The following is a 17,230-nucleotide window of genomic DNA, read 5'->3' on the forward strand; positions in this document are numbered from 1 at the left end:
TCCTAATGAATTCTCCTGATGGTTGCCGTTATGCACTGTTCCATTTGAAAGTAACTTACCAGCTTTTTGGAACGGTCACTGTTTTAGCTTCACTCCCAAGAGGTAAGAGCCAAGTATGAGTCTAACTATTGAGATTTGGTGAGGGTGCAAGACCATCACTGGTTTTCCAGAGGCACTGCTGAAATCTGAGTGCACAAATACTGTTAGCTCCTGCCGTCAACTGTCAGTGGTGATCCTTGGGTATAAAAACAGATACTGCTCTAATTAGAATTTTTTCAGAGTGATTACTGAAAGGATCCCGAGGCATCTCATTGGAATGAAAGATAGGAAGTACAGTCAAACCTCCCAGGGACTGGTGTAGGGGTTGGAGCATTGCTGGGATCATGATGGCAAGCATCTTGGCCCCAGCCCTCCCTTGGGTGTCCATCTCTCTCTGTCACTCTCTGTCCCTGTGCACAGCTGTGTCATTCTTCTCCCCTTTGGTGGACTCCTTTCCTCAACTTACTCATCTGTTCCCACATAGCCCCTATAGCCAACCTCAGATGATGGCTGCCTCTATAAATGGATCTCAAACTTCGTGCTTGCATAACCCTAGAAGAAGTTTGAAAATCCATGTGCCACCTCACACATTTGTTTGCTGACATCTAAATTTTTTCATCACAAGTTTATTTATTAATTTTTTTTTTTTTTTTTTTTTGAGATGGAGTCTTGCTCTGTCGCCCAGGCTAGAGTGCAGTGGTGTGATCACGACTCACTGCAACCTCCGCCTCCCAGGTTCAAGCGATTCTCCTCCCTCAGCCTCCCAAGTAGCTGGGACTACAGGCATGTGCCACCATGCCCAGCTAATTTTTGTATTTTTAGTAGAAATGGGGTTTCACCATGTTGGCCAGGCTGGTCTTGAACTCCTGACCTCACGTGATCTGCCCACCTTGGTCTCCCAAAGTGCTGAGATTACAGGCATGAGTCACTGCACCCGGCTTACAAGTTTAAATAGATACAAAGAATTCCATGTCCAACATATTTTAAATGTTGACAGTTTAAAAAAACTATTCAATGGAATCTAAATACAGTTCCATGGCAATCTGATTCTCACCATCATCTTTTTAAGAAGCACATGAATAAGCTTTTTTTTTAATAGACTTTATTTTTAGAACAGTTAGATTCACAGTCAAATTGGACAGAAATAGAGTGTCTATATATCCCCTGCCTTCGCACACATGCAGCTCCCCCCACTATCAACACCAGCATGGCACATTTGTCACAGTTGATGAATCTACGTTGACACATTATTATCACCCAAAGTCCAAAATTGACATTAATGTTCACTTTTGGTGATGTACAATAAGCTTTTTTCAACATTTGGGACATTTTATATTGTTCCTTTTTTCCCCCCTTTGAACTGTTTCCATTTCATTTTCTCCCCAAAGATTTATCCTATTGTAATATATTGATATGCTTAAAAGTCTTTTATTATTCTCTGTCCCATACTCCTCTTCAACTAATTATGTTTATAAATTGATGGGTGAGCTTTTCTTTTCTGTCACCATAGGAAACTTAAGGGTTAAAAAATTACAGTTGACCGAAACAACATAGAAACCTTTTTTTAATTATAAATGTTGATACTAATTAAACATGAAAAGTAAAAATGGGAGGCCAGGCACAGTGGCTCATGCCTATAACCCCAGCACTTTGGGCAGCCAAGGCAGGTGGATCACCTGAGGTCAGGAGTTCAAGATCAGCCTGGCTAACATGGTGAAATCCTGTCTCTACTAATAATACAAAAAAATTAGCTGGGCATGGTGGCACACACCTGTAATCCCAGCTACTCAGGAGGCTGAGGCAGGAGAATCACTTGAACCTGGGAGGTGGAGGTTGCAGTGAGCCAACACTGTGCTGTTACACTCCAGCCGGGGTAACGAGAGTGAAACTCTATCTCCAAAAAAAAAAAGAAAGAAAGAAAGAAAGAAAAAATGGGGAGAAGGGACATCTCTTAATGTTAGAAACAGATGGAGCCATTTTCCCCCTGGTTAATTCCAGGATCAAAGGATGAAGTTCCTTATCAATTATATTCCAGTTTTTCATTTTTACAGATGTTAAGTACTTTGTATACTGAGAGACTTTGTTCATATAAATAAGTAGATGGGAACAGAAGAATTCCATTCAATTCTTTGAACTCCTTCCAAGGTACTAGCCAAAAGCCACAGGAGGATCAGTGATGATTCTTTTCATCCATCAGCTGACCAGATAATTAGGTACCTTCTATTATGTTGAAAGCAAAGAATTAGAATCCGCATGACTTCCAAAAGCATTTGTGATGAGTCGTCTTCTTTCTCTGCGCTGGTGTTTCAAGTTGTCCTTTTGTTTAGGGCCTTTGAGCCTTACCCTGGGGCGGTAAGATTCTGTGTGGGTGCAGGTGCAATTTTCCTTTCTAACATGTGAAAAGGCAATTGTGAAAGGGGCCGTCCATTCTCAGGCAGGTCCACTTTAGAAAATGGTACACTTCAAGACTGAGGATGTGACAATTTACACAGCACGTTCTTGGAGGGGCTTCATGTAATTATAGGACATGGAGGGACGGGGGGACACAGCTGAAAGACCCTTGGCCAAGGCCAACTATAGTGGCTCACATCTGTAATCTCAGCATTTTGGGAGGCCAAGGTGGGAGGATCACTTGAGGCTAGGAGTTCAAGACCAGCCTGGAAACACAGGAAACCCCATCTCTATAAAAAATCAAAATATAAATAAATTTCTTAAAAAAGGAAGACCCTGGCCTTGAATGTTGGCTCACTGTGAGTGGCTCAGGCTCCCCCATGGTTAACTGTCCTCTGCTTTACAAAGCCATTGTGCCTATTAGGAAATAATAATTTATGACATCATTTCTCATCTTCAATAGTCAGTAGGACCTAGGTGGGTGCCAGCACTCCGAACACAGTGCCCCAAAAATATGGCACCGTGGCATGCTGAGTACTTTAAACCGAAGGAGATTAGAAGGACCCAAGATGCCAGACAATCTCTGTGACCTTCTCCCACCCTCCTTTCTCCTTCCCCACTTATCCCCTGAAGCAGGTTATAGAAACTCAACTTCTTCTCCCCAAAGCAAGCCATGAAACCTAGAAGGATCACTCATGGACCTCCTCCCTTTGCCCCGGAAGGTCCTCCTGTGGCAAGCGTCCTGCCCCATACCTGGTTGGGGGGGAGAATGTCACGCAGAGACACAGAAACAAATCAAAACAAACAGACCTCGCTGAGCTCCCCCAGTTTATTGCCATTGGATCATGTTTCTCCACAATTAACCACTTCTTTCATCAGATTGATGATGGAAAAAAACAAAACAAAACAAAACAAATTATGCCAAAATATTTAAAGAATATTAAATAATACTAAATAAAGAAGGTTATTCTGAGCCAATATGAGTGACCGAGTCCAGATGACACAGTCTCAGGAGGTCCTGAAAAGTATGCCTATGGCAGTTGTGGCTTGCAGTTTAGTTTTGTACATTTCAGGGAGACAGGAATTGCAGATAAAATCATAAATCAATATGTGGGAGGTATGCATTGGTTCCCAAAAAGGCAGGGCATCTCAAAGCAGAGGCTTAACATGTCATAGGTGGATTTTAGGGATTCTTGAGTTATCAATTGGTTGAAAGAACTGAGCTTTGTCTAAAGACTTGAAGTCAGTAGAAAGGAATGCCTACGTGAAGATGAGAAGGTCTGCTGTCTATCATGTGATACTGTACCGGAATCAGGTTGGAAAGTAAGCTCCACTCTACAGAGTTAATTAAAAACACATTTCATGAGATTTTGTGGTTTGTAGGGTATGACTCCCCTGGCCCCTTAGAAAGGATTTGGGCAAGATTGCATATAATCTATGCGTTTATTTTTCTTTCTTTTTTCTTTTTTTTTAAAAAAAACAAAAGGAAAGAAAAAAGGGAATCTTGGCAAGAGAAAAAACGTCAGGCACAGTGGCTCACACCTGTAATCCCCGCACTTCGGGAGGTAGGAGGATCACTTGAGCCCAGGAGTGTGAGACCAGACTGGGCAACATGTGAGACTTCATCTCTATAAAAAAATTTAAAATTAGCTGGGCGTGGTGATGCATCCCTGTAGTCCCAGCCACTCAAGATGCTAAGGTGGGAGGATCACTTGAGCCTGGAAGGTCGAGGCTGCAGTGGGCCATGATCATGCCACTGCATTCCAGCCTGGGTGACAGAGTGAGACCTGTCTCAAAAAAAAAAAAAAAAAAAAAAAAAGGTCAGAGTTCAGTCTTCAACTTAGCGTAAAAATACGTAGTTTGCTTCTTTGGATATTGACTTCTGAAGGCTCCTATGTCATATAAAACTTTGGTTAGATGAATTTGTGTTGCGTTCCTCTTGTTACTCTCTCTTGTTATAGGGGTGTCAGCCATGACCTCTGCAATGGATGAGGAAAAGGTAAGACTTTTTCTCCCCTACAGAGGCTCTCTTGCCCAGGAGATGTGGTCTCTTTTGGGAAAGTGGGCTGGGGCAGTAGAACAGTGTTATCCTCATAAAGGCAGTTTTACTTTAAAAGCCTACTGTACAAAAATCAGTGACTTTGCCTGTGTAGGGGAGAAAGAACCATTTTCTAACCCATTGCTAGGCTTATGGCTGAGGTCACTATTGCAAAAGACAGATTAACAACAACCAAAAGAGCACACAAATTTATTTAATGTAAGTAACATAGGAGCTTTCAGAAATGAAGATCCGAAGAAACAGGAAGAACTGGGTATTTTTGCGGACAGTCGTGCAGAAGTGTGATTGCAGGACAAAAGTGTATGATCTAATGGAAATAAACTGGGGGAACTTGGCAAGGTGGGTTCCAATTCTTCTCTGGGTCCCTGTGTCTTCAGAGATAGGGACATCCCTTTCCTCTGGGTATAGGGTGGGTGCCTGTCTCACGAGGATCCTATGACTTACTTTAGAGAAGGGTCGGAGGATTCTTTTAAGACCTGCTTCAGAGGAGAAGGACAGGAAGAGCTCAGAGGGCTCTTCTTGCTTCTTCTGTTTTCTCAAATGACAAGGTGCCATAGTTTGGGATAGTGTGTCCTAAACCCTGTCACCTGAAACCAAAATAGAGGTCTGAGAATTGAGGAAGGAGTATGAACATGGAAAATCATTCCAGTATTCACATAAGCCATTCTTACTGCTAGAAGCCTAAAGAATCTCTTTTTCAGAAAAGGAATCTGTAAAGTCAGTTCATGTAAGGTACAACCTTATAAGAGGTAAAGTCAGTTCATGTAAGGTTGTGCCTCAAGTAAGTTCCTCAAATAAGTTCCTTATTATGCTACTTTTTATTTCTTCTAATAACTTTCTTTTGCTAACTTAAAAATAATATCTGGCCGGGTGTAGTGGCTCACGCCTGTAATCCCAGCACTTTGGGAGGCCAGGCAGGCATGTCACAAAGTCAGGAGATCAAGACCATCCTGGCCAAAGTGGTGAAACCCTGTCTTTATTAAAAATACAAAAATTAGCCATGCATGGCGGCGTGTGCCTGTAGTCCCAGCTACTCAGGAGGCTGAGGCAGGAGAATCGCTTGAACCCGGGAGGTGGAAGTTGCAGTGAGCCGAGATCGCGACATTGCACTCTAGCCTGGGTGACAGAGTGAGACTCCATCTCAAAATATTAATAATAATAATATCAATTTATTATAAAAGGAAAAGTTGGAAAATTCAGGAAAATATAAGGAAGAAAATCTAAATCACCCATAATCTCACTCTTTAACAATAATCACTATTGATATTTTAGGCAACTCTTATTCCACAGATTATTCTGTTTCTTAACTGAAATTTGATGGTGATTATACTCTGCTGGTGGCTGCATGAGTGAGGAGCAGAGACAGAAACACAGCTTCTTCTGCTCAGGTGTGGAAGGGTCTCAGCCACCAGCCTGGCAGCTATTGTGGGAGAAAAGTATTAATACCTTGTGGCATCATTCTTCCATTCCCTTCCAGCCTCCCTCAGCCCACCAAGGGCAGTCTCTGACCATCCAGGACCAGGTGTGATTAGAAGGAAAGTTACATAGTAATCACCTTTATGGTCCCCAGCATGGGCTACTGTGTTAAAGGAAGGTCTACCCATGACTTCGGTGCCCTGGATCTTCTCACCACCCAGTGTGGGTATGTGCGATTAGTCAGTGTATTGAGGCATGAAAGGCAACCTTAGAAGCCAGGCATGGTAGCTCACACCTGTAATCCCAACATTTTGGGAGGCAGAGCAGGAGGATCACTTGGACCCAGGAATTCAAGACCAGCCTGGACAACATAGGGAGATCCCAGTTTTGGCAAAAAATCAAAAAATTAGCTGAGTGTGATGGCATGCACCTGTGGTCCCAGCTACTCAGGAGGCTGAAGTGGGAGGATCATTTGCGCCCAGGAGTTCAAGGCTGCAGTGAACTATGATCCACTGCCCTCCAGCCTGGGCAACAGAGCAAGACCTTGTCTCAAAAAAAAAAAAAAAAAACTACCTCAGAATCCCACTGGTTTGCAGAAACAGACATTTCCTCTCTCCTGGGTCTGCAGGTCGCCTGTCTTTAGCTCCAGAGTATAACTTAGACTTAGATTTAGGTAGTTCCATGTCTTTTTTTTTTTTTTTTTTTTTTTTTTAAGACGGAGTTTTGCTCCTGTGGCCCAGGCTAGAGTGCAATGGCACCATCTCAGCTCACTGCAACTTCTGCCTCCTGGGTTCAAGCCATTCTCCTGCCTCAGCCTGCCAAGTAGCTGAGATTACAGGCATGCGCCACCAGGCCCAGCTAATTTTGTCTTTTTAGTAGAGACGAGGTTTCACCATTTTGGCCAGGCTGATCTCGAATTCCTGACCTCAGGTGATCCACCAGCCTTGGCCTCTCAAAGTGCTGGGATTACAGTCCTGAGCCACTGCGTCCGGCCCCGTGTGTCTCTGATTGGCCCTGGACAGCACAGACCTGTGACATATTCTTCTCACAGTCAATGACAAGAGTACAGGTGAATGACAGAAACACACTCTGCACCTCAAGCCCTCTGCTCAGAATCCATGCATCGTCCCGTCTGCCACATTCTATTGGTCAAAGCAAGTCACATGGCCAAACCCAACATAAGTGAAGCAAGGAAATAAGCTTCACCCACTCTGGGGAAAGTTACTGCCCGGTCACCTGACAGCGAGCAGAGAATTGGGAGTGATGGTCTGATCTGATCTTCACTCAGTGAGCTGCATTCACCCCACAGCTCTAGCCTGACTGGCTGCTCACTGGTCCTCCAAAGACACCTGTGTGCCTCTATGCATGCTTGTTCTCCTCCCTGGAAATCTATTCTCATTCTTTTTTCCCCCAGCTGAACATTGAACAACTTTCAAGGCCTCCTTCAAACTTTGACCCCCTCTGTAAAGCTTTTCTTGACCATCTCAGTCCATAGTTATTTTTTTCCTTCCTGAAAATCTCTAGATGGTGGCTCATTTTGAATTTTTGTAGTCTCTTATATCTTCCCCATCAATAGATAAAGAGTCATCCGTCCATCTCGCTATGCTCTATCTGTATTTATCTTCTCCATGTGATAGCAGCCTTCTTAAGAACAGGGATTTGAGGCCGGGCATGGTGGCTCACGCCTGTAATCTCAGCACTTTCAGAGCCCAAGGCACGTGAATCACTTGAACTCAGGAGTTTGAAACCAGCCTGGACAACATAGCAAGACCCCATCTCTACAAAAAAATTTAAAAATTAGCTGACCGTGGTGGCATGTGCCTGTAGCCCCAGCTACTTGTGGGGCTGAGGTGGGAGAATTGCTTGAACCTGGGAGGCGGAGGTTGCGGTGAACTATGATCACGCCACTGCACTCCAGCCTGGGTGACAAAGTGAGATCATGTCCCTCCCCAAAAAAAGAACAGGGATGTTTTACATGTACAAAGGGCACTCGCAAATATTTCTTCATGACCTGATAACTGTTTGCTTGATTTACTCTTTATTCCAAGAAGATGTTTAAAAAGTATTTGCTGTTTCTTTCCTATCCAGCTGTTCCCAAATGTTGCACTCCCAGAAGCTGTGAGAAAAGACAGCAAGCTGTGACCAAGAGTCTCATTTCCTATTTTAAAGTTCCTTTATTATTCGACTCAGGTTTACCCAGTTTCCATTTGCAGGATATAATGACTAAATGTTGAGTTCTGCTCACTACTTCTCCAGAGCAGCCCGCATTGAGTGGGCGCCCACACCACAGGCGGAAGTTCCGATCCGAAAGCAATCAGTCTTATTATTCTAAGAATTATTCTTATTCTAAGGACTGCCCTCCTTTAGCACAGATTTACTTTGTGTTTTTTGCTGTTTCGTTAAAATAAAAAACAAAAATAGTGTAGCATGGTCACTTAGAAGGATATTCTGGAGCTGAAAAAGTCAGAAGTATGTCAGAGAAAGTTCTCAGAGAAAGGTACAGCTACGTATCCTGCCTCTTTCGGGCACCCTGGTGAAATGCGGCCCCTCACGGTTTAGACAGGTTCTTCCCTGCAGAGAGTGACAAATGTTCTGTCTTTCCCAGATGATGACAAACACTTGCTCTGGAGTCTTTTTTTTTTCTTTTCTTTTCTTTTTTTCTTTTTTTCTGAGACCGAGTCTTGCTTTAACACCCAGGCTGGAGTGCAGTGGCACAATCTCAGCTCACTGCAACCTCCACCTCCCAGGCTCAAGTGATTCTCCTTCCTCAGCCTCCCTAGTAGTTGGGATTACAGGCGCCCACCACCAAACCCAAATAATTGTATTTTTAGTAGAGACAGGGTTTCGCCATGTTAGCCAGGCTGGTCTCGAACTCCTGACCTCAGGTGATCCACTCACCTCGGCCACCCAAGGTACTGGGATTACAGGCCTGGGATTACAGGCGTGAGCCACCGCCCCTGGGCTTGGAGTCTTCACTAGGCTCTCTGTTCACGCTTCCAATTCATCATACATGATTCAAATATCTGGCCTTCCTAAGCCAAGGTTTGCTTTCTAGCAGCACCCTGAAATCACTCTTGTATGAATGGGCAAACTCGTGTTGGATCACATTTTTTGTTATTGTGGAAAAGTATATGTAACACAGGACTTATCATCTTAACCATTTTCAAGTGTACCTTTCTGTGGTACTAAGTACATTCACATTGTTGTGCTAGATTCTCCCCTATGATACTTAAAGCTTTCTTTTTCTTTCTTTCTTTTTTTTTTTTTTTTTTTTGAGGCAGGGCCCCACTGTGTGGCCCAGACTGGACTCAAACACCTGGGCTTAAGCAATCTTCCCGCCTCAGCCTCTAGAGTAGCTGGGACTACAGGTGCATGCCATTGTGCCTGGCTCTGTACTCAGAGAATTTTAATGCTGAGAAAAAGTATTTAATAACTTGGCCAGGCATGGTGGTTCATGTGTGTAATCCCAGCACTTTGGGAGGCCGAGGTGGGCAGATCACAAGGTCAGGAGATCGAGACCATCCTGGCCGATATGGTGAAACCCCGTCTCTACTAAAAATACAAAAATTACCCGGGCGTGGTGGTGCATGCCTGTAATCCCAGTTACTTGGGAGGCTGAGGCAGGAGAATTGCTTGAACCCGGGATTTGGAGGTTGCAGTGAGCTGAGATCACACCACTGCACTCCACCCTGGCAACAGAGCAAGACTCCATCTCAAAAAAAAAAAAAATTATTTAATAACTCGACGTTCTGCCACTAATCGGCCTTGGGAAAATCACCTAATCTTCTGTTTCGTCGTCTGTAAAGTAACAAGGGCAGTGGTACCTGTGTTATCGGGTTCTTGTGAGGATGAAATGAAATCATGCCTGTAAAGCCTTAGCACAGGTTTCTGGCAGGTGCTACCTAATATGGCTAGTCGTGGTCTTCAAGCAAAACATTTAAAATTAAAATAGTTTTCTGAATTCTATATTATGACTGCACTAATTCATAATACAACATCCTTTCAAATAACAAGTAAAAGTTTAAAAGTCTTGGAAAAACATATTAAAATAAACTTTTTTCAATAAGAATTACCAAAAGAATTGTACTTGACCAGGCATGGTGGTTTATGCCTGTAATCCCAGCACTTTGGGAGGCTGAGGGGTCAGTGTGAGACCAGCCTGACCAACATAGCAAAACCCATCTCTACTAAAAATAAAAAAATTTAGCTGGGCATGGTGGTGCACACCTGTAATCCCAGCTACTCGGGGGGTGGGGGATGAGGAAAGAGAATCCCTTGAACCCGGGAGGCAGAGGTTGCAGCGAGCCAAGATTGCACCACAGCACTCCAGCCTGGGCAACAGAGCAAGACTGTGTCTCAAAAAAAAAATTGTACTTGACATATTTCCTCCTAAGTAGCTGGGACTACAGGCATGTGTCACCATGCCTGTAGTCCCAGCTACTTAGGAGGCTGAGTGGGGGAGATTACTTGAGCCCAGGAGTTCAAGGCTGCAGTGAGCTATGATCGTGTGACTGCACTCCAGCTTGGGTAACAGAGCAAGACCTTGTCTCTAAAAAAAAAGCAAATGAAAAGAAAAACTCAAACTTCAGTGTGCATAAAAATCATCTGGAAAGCATATTGGAATGCAGATTTCCAGGCCTCATCCCAGAGATTCCAGTGTAACCCAGGAACATGCATTGTATCAAGTTTCAAGGTGGTCTGGGAGTTATAATTGGAGAAACACTCCTATGGTGTAAATAAACACTTGTGCCTAGATTCGGGAGGGTCCTTAATTTAGTCACAGTGCTTCTGTGATACATTTTCTGCCTTTAATACATTTGTTATGTATGATTTTGTAAAACTCCATGTTTTTACATAAAATCCTCAGCACTTTAACTATAACAGTGGTCACTCATTATCTTCACTGTGCATATGGATACCTCAGCTGCGCTTATTGTGTAAAAATTAGACCTTGAGTGCTCGTGATTTTTTGGAAACTCACACACTTCATTTTTAGCCATCCCGTTGATATTCAGTATTAACAAAGTATGATCCAGAAATTAATACGAACCATGCTCAGAGACCACGAATCCACTTGTGAGTTCTTTTATTTTTTTATTTTCTTTTTTTGAGACAAGGTCTCACTCTGTTGCCCAGGCTGGAGTGCAGTGGCGTGATCATAGCTCACTGCAGCCTCGAACTCCTGGACTCAGGCAGTCCTCTAGCCTCAGCCTCCCGAGTAGATGAGACTACAGGCATGCATGCTGCCATGCCCAGCTAATTTTTTTATTATTATTTTTAGTAGAGACAGGGTCCTACTATGTTGCCCAGGCTGGTCTCAGACTCCAGGGCTCAAGCAATCCTCCTGCCTCAGCCTCCCAAAGTGGTGGGATTATGGGCATGAGCCACACCCAGCCTATGAATGCTTTTAGCTCATAGTCCTCCCTGTCTTTGTTTAGGCTGGTTTTCTTTCCAGAAATGCCCTTTCTGCTTCTTTCTGTCCTTAGAAGTTGCTAAATAGTAAACCTTGTGTTGTGATTAACCCAGGTAGTTCTTTTAAAAAATAAAAGAGGTCACTAACATTTACTAACATCTATATTTCTGGATTCTCTTGATAAGCCAGAATCCTGCTCCCCTACAAGGCCTTGAGCTGCCATGTGGCATCTGCCTGCCAGAGCAGTTCCCCTCTTGAGCATAGGACATGAGCTTGACCTTCACTCCAGCCTCCAGCTCTTGCCAGTGCCTTGAGGACTTCCAGCTTCCAGCATTTAACATGCATGGTGCACGCATGGACTTCAGCAATTAAATGAAGTATTTTTCACTACTGTTTTCTATCTTCGTTTTTTCATCGATTGTACACTATGGGAGGGTGAGGAGGTTTCAATCCTGCCTTGCCATGCGGTATCAGCATTTGGGAAGGCCCTGATGGTTGATTGATAGCATATGCTCTGATTCCCTGTTTATTTCACACAATTAACATCTTCTTTCCTGCAAGACTGTGAGTTCCTTGCAGCGTCTAGCATGGTAATGAACACTTACTGATCTGATCTTTTAACATTTTATTTAGAATTTCTACTTGGATAACAGAGGAAAAAAAGAAAGCAAGGAAACCAATGAGAAAATGAATGCTAAGAACAAGGAATCCTTACTCGAGGTAAGGTTAATTTTGCAGAATGGAAGAAAAGAGAATGACGTTTGCTCTATCTATTTTTAAGTCATTTTCTTCCCAGAACAATGGAAAAATCTAAAGACACACTGAATTTCAAGTTGGGGTGTTAAAATCAAATTATTACTAAATTATAGCTGTTTAGATCATTCAACTGTTTTTCTTTTTTGAGTCATTTGTTACAACATGTGGCTTTAGACAAATGAAGTGGGATTCATAATTCTTGACTTTTAAAAAGACTTGACAAATCCTCATAAAACTCATCTTCTGGCATTCCATATGTTTCATTACTTAAGTGCTCCACGGAAGTCAGACATAAGACTTCCAAATCTTATTTAAAGGGACCTCTAAGATGCTCTCCCAACATCTCAGATGTGGTAGGAAGCATGAGATTCAGAGTCAGGGACCCGTTACAGGAGGTGGCCCTGCCCAACACTGTTCATTTGCTAATGGGACAGTCCCCGCCCCCCTGAGAACCTCAGTTTCCGAATTGTATTGAATCATCGCAGAGATTCAGGGAGCTGGCGAAAGCACTGTGTTGATGACCATACAGATGTCTGTGATGACCACTATTAGGGCGTGTTCCAGAAGTTCATTTGGCAATTGATTGTTTGGAAACTTCTAGTGAGTTTTCACGTGCTAAAAATCAAGGCTCTGAGCCTCACATGGGGGCACACACCTGTAATCCAGCTACTCAGGAAGCTGAGGTGGGAGGATCACTTAAGTCCAGGAGCTCAAGGCCAGCCTGGGCAACAAAGCAAGATCCAGTCTCAAAAAAAAAAAAAAAAAATCGAGGCTCTGCAGCACATAACGCAGCTGAAATGAGTGCCAGATCTCAAGTCACAAATGGCCATGCTAGAGTTGCCCAGGTTGTATTTCCCTGAGACAATCCATGGACCTTTTCCTGAGTTAGTAAATTTTGGACCTCCCTTGAAAAATCAGAAGACCTGGTGATGCCCTCGGCCCCATTACCTGGAGCCAATTGGCTCATTCTGAAGAGCGCCCTCTCGCGTTCACTAAGGTTCCGTCCAGACCTTGCGCATGTCTTTTGCCTGCCTGCCTTCACAGCCCAATACCAAAGCAAGCAGCTACCACAGCCAGCTGCCACTCCCAAGATGCTGAGCTCAGGTGTTGCAGGTTCTGGTTCCTGGGAGCATGAGCACAGCGGGCATTTCCCAGGGAGGCACAACAAGAGAGTCCTTGTCCCAGGACTTCAGCAATGTTTTACAGCTGCATGTAAAAGAAAATACAAAGCGTGCTGTGCTATGAAAAATCATTATCCTGCTGTCTAATGGGGGTAAAAACCTGAATTTAAGAGACTATTAACAGGATGACTAATACTAGCCAAATTTGGGGAGAAATTGGGGAGTGTGAACAGAAATGTGTTCCAGCTCTACTACATAAAAATGTACTTGGAGGATGCAAAATCCAGTTATTTTGCATTTATGAAACTAAATGAGAAGATATTGAAAGTTATAAAAAAGAAAGTGAAATCTAAATTTGACTATTTGAATTGTAAAATAGAATAATATATAATTTTATTCTATTGATTTTTAAGACAAAATTTATTAAGAATTCTGTAATTCTATGCAACTTTTGAGATTTAAAAATCTACATCTAGATGTGCTTTGTTATTCTTTTCTGATACTGATGTATTAATAACTGCCTTCTTCCTTCTTTGAAAACTATCCCAAGAAAAAATATTAACTTATTTATTTTTATTCTTTTTATTTTTAATTTTTGTGGGTACATAATATGTATATATTTATAGGACACATAATATATTTTGATATGGGCAAGGAATGTGACATAATCACATCATAGAGAATTGGGTATCCCTTCCCTCAAACAATCCAATTACACTCTTTTAGTTATTTTTAAATGTACAATTAAGTTATTATTGACTATAGTCACCCTGCTTTGCTTTCAAATAGTAGGTCTTATTCATTCTTTCTATTCTTTTGTACCCGTTAACTATCCTCCCCAATTTTATGTGTTGAATTATATATAATAATTGTTCTATTTATGAGCAATGAAATAGTAACTATTTTACTTACCAGGAAAGTAATAATTTTTCTGTCTTCCATTTTATAATAACATTAATTGCTTTTATTAAATGCTTACTTTTACAACATGCCAAGACTGTACCTACCTTATGAAGTTGGGCTATTATTATTCCATTTTGACAAGTAAGTGGACTGAGGTTTAATGGCCCACAGTCACAGAGCTAAGTGGTGAGGAGGCCTTGAGGCATAACTCAGGAGCCAGGATTCTTGACCGATGTGTTATTCTTCCCCTTTTTTGGCAAATAGCATATAATATAAACAAATGCATTCGATCAGAGCTGTACACACAATTGACTTTTAGTTTAAAAGCTAATTTGCGAGTTTGTTTAAATGTGAATAAAAATGCGTGCTTTATCTTTCATGTGTGTCTTGTGTCGTCGGAATCTCAATTTCAGGAAAGTTTCTGTGGAACATCTATCATTGTACCAGAACTGGAAGGAGCTCTTTATTTGAAAGAAGATGGAAAGAAATCCTGGAAAAGGCGCTATTTTCTTTTACGGGCTTCTGGAATTTATTATGTACCCAAAGGGAAGACTAAGGTCAGAAAAAAAAAAGCACTTAGCAATAAAGCATTTCATAAGCGTCAAACTAAAGAAATCCTTACGTGGCAAGTTAAATACATTCGCTGTTGCTGCAGATTCCATAATCCTGCAACATGTATACAAATAGAACAGTATTACTGAAATCTTCTTGAGTTTTTCCATAGCTCTCTTGAAGGTAAAAGTATTTTATCTATTTTAAAGTCAGGTTTCAAAAATGATGGCAAAAGCACTTTTCTAGAGATTATTTTGTTTCTTTACCTATCTATTTCCAAGGACTTTTTACCCCTATAGTTCTATAGTCATTATAGTTAAATTTATTTTATCTGGAATCATAGAGGTATTAGAAGTCTTGATAAGGTTTTTTTTTCTTTTTTCTTTTGAGATAGAGTCTCACTCTAACCAACAGGCTGGGGTACAGTGGCATGATCTTGACTAATTGCAACCTCTGGCTCCCAGGCTCAAGCCATCCTCCCACCTCAGCCTCCCAAGTAGCTGGGACTACAGGTGCATGGCACCACGCCCAGCTAATTTTTCGTATTTTTTGTAGAGATGGGTTTTCACCATGTTTCTTAGGCTGGTCTTCAACTCCTGAACTCAAGCAATCCGCCCGCCTCACTCAGCCTTCCCAAGTGCTGGGATTACAGGCATGAGTCACTGCACCGGCTCTGGACTAGATTTTCCTTGAGATTTTAGTCCTTAGACTCTGAATATTTTTAAATCGTTCTCTGAGGTGTACTCTGAATTTCCCTGCTTAATTTAGCAGGATATTTTAGACATCATTTAACTTTTACTTGGTGATTTGGGATTATTGCCTCAAATTTATATGTAATAAATTCTTCCTTGAAATGTAATTTTAACTCTTATTCTGACCATCAACTCTCTCTAAGATCTTTCTTAGAGGATTAGGACATTTCACTCTTTTGTTCACCATTAATATATGTCTAATCTGTATCTTGGGTACGCAGAAGCATTTTGCCTTCCCTTCCAAATGCAGGGCACCACCAGTGGTATATTCATGCATTGCCAACTTCCTCTAATAAAGCTTAACCCACACTTCCAAGCCGATGAAGTTATGGTGAACATCCAGGTCCGCTACCTCCAGTAAGGAGACTCTTGTCTCTGCCGGAAGGCAGGAGGGGCATTATGGCTAACTCTTGGTCCAGGACAGCTACTGTTCTCCTTAGCCTCTTCCATTCTGCTCCCGGCCTTAGATCTGATGCTTTCCCATCTCTGCCATGTCATTCCAGTCCCACGCTGGGCACCTCACAAATGACCCACAAATAATTTGTGTTCTTTTTGAAATGTTTATGTCTTAGGCATTTGAATATAAATGGTACATATAAATAAACGTGTAACAAACAATATACTCTGATGAGAATTAAAAGTGTTTACATTTGGCCAGGTGTGGTGGTTCATGCCTGTAGTCCCAGCACTTTGGGAGGCTGAGGCAAGGTGAATCACTTGAGGCCAGGAGTTCTAGACCAGCCTGGCCAACATTGTGAAACCCCATCTCTATTAAAAATACAAAAATTAGCTTGGCGTGGTGGTACACACTTGTAATCCCAGCTACTGGGGAGGCTGAGGCACGAGAATCACTTGAACTTGGGAGGTGGAGGTTGCAGTGGCCTGAGATCACTCCACTGCACTCCACCCTGGGTGAAAGAGCAAGACTATGTCTCAGAAAAAAAAAAAAAAAGTGTTTACAGTAGAGTCGGACAAGAATACCTTCTCTCACCGTTACCATTAACACTGGGTTGAGGAACTAGTACATTAAAGCAAAGAATAATAAGTATAACCAATAGAAAGGAAGAGGCAAAGACTGATTTTTCACAGTTGACATGATTGTCTACCAGCAATATGAGATACTCAGCTGAAAAACTGTTAGAACCAAATAAATGCATTAACTAAGAAAGTTTTTTTTTACACAAACAATATATATAATGCAAATTACAATGCAAAAGAATCCATGCAGACTAGAAACAGAAAATGCAAAATTCCTAACAATAAACTTAACAAGAAATGTTCCAGATCTATATGGCATAAAATTTAAAATTTATTAAGAGGAATGAAGTAGAACTGAATCAATAGAAAGGTACCATGTTGCAGGCCGGGCGCGGTGGCTCACGTCTGTAATCCCAGCACTTTGGGAGGCCGAGGCAGGCCCGAGGTCAGGAGTTTGAGACCAACCTGGCCAATATGGTGAAACACCGTCTCTACTAAAAATGCAAAAATTAGCTAGGCATGGTGGCGGGCCCCTATAATCCCGGCTACTTGGGAGGCTGAGGCAGAAGAATTGCTTGAACCCGGGAAGCAGAGATTGCAGTGAGCCAAGATCACGCCACTGCACTCCAGCCTGGGCGACAGAGTGAGATATCATCTCAAAAAAAAAAAAAAGAAAAGAAAAAAGAAAAAAAAAGTAGAAGAAAAAGAAAAGAAAGGTACCATGTTGCTAAATGAAAAGTTATTAATTCTTCCCAGTTTTCTATAAATTTAAGGTAATTTTAATAAAAATATCAGTAGGATTTTATTTACTTGAAATTCACAGATTGATTCTAAAGTTCATGGAAAAAAG

At 42.0% G+C, this 17,230-nt stretch overlaps 1 protein-coding gene across 6 annotated transcripts in view; it reads left to right on the forward strand.

The window, feature by feature from the left end:
• The window catches only part of APBB1IP (amyloid beta precursor protein binding family B member 1 interacting protein), a 128,968-nt gene that overhangs the window by 83,175 nt on the left and 28,563 nt on the right, over positions 1-17,230 (forward strand). For all 6 annotated transcript variants that reach the window (XM_065520428.2, XM_074001257.1, XM_045399714.3 and 3 more), the window contains 2 exons: positions 11,952-12,038; positions 14,512-14,655. In XM_065520428.2, coding sequence (XP_065376500.1) covers positions 11,952-12,038; positions 14,512-14,655 — 231 coding nt within the window. The remainder of the gene's footprint in view (positions 1-11,951; positions 12,039-14,511; positions 14,656-17,230) is intronic.

This window comes from Macaca fascicularis, chromosome 9 (genome assembly GCF_037993035.2).
Source record: "Macaca fascicularis isolate 582-1 chromosome 9, T2T-MFA8v1.1".
Classification (NCBI taxonomy): Eukaryota; Metazoa; Chordata; class Mammalia; order Primates; family Cercopithecidae; genus Macaca; species Macaca fascicularis.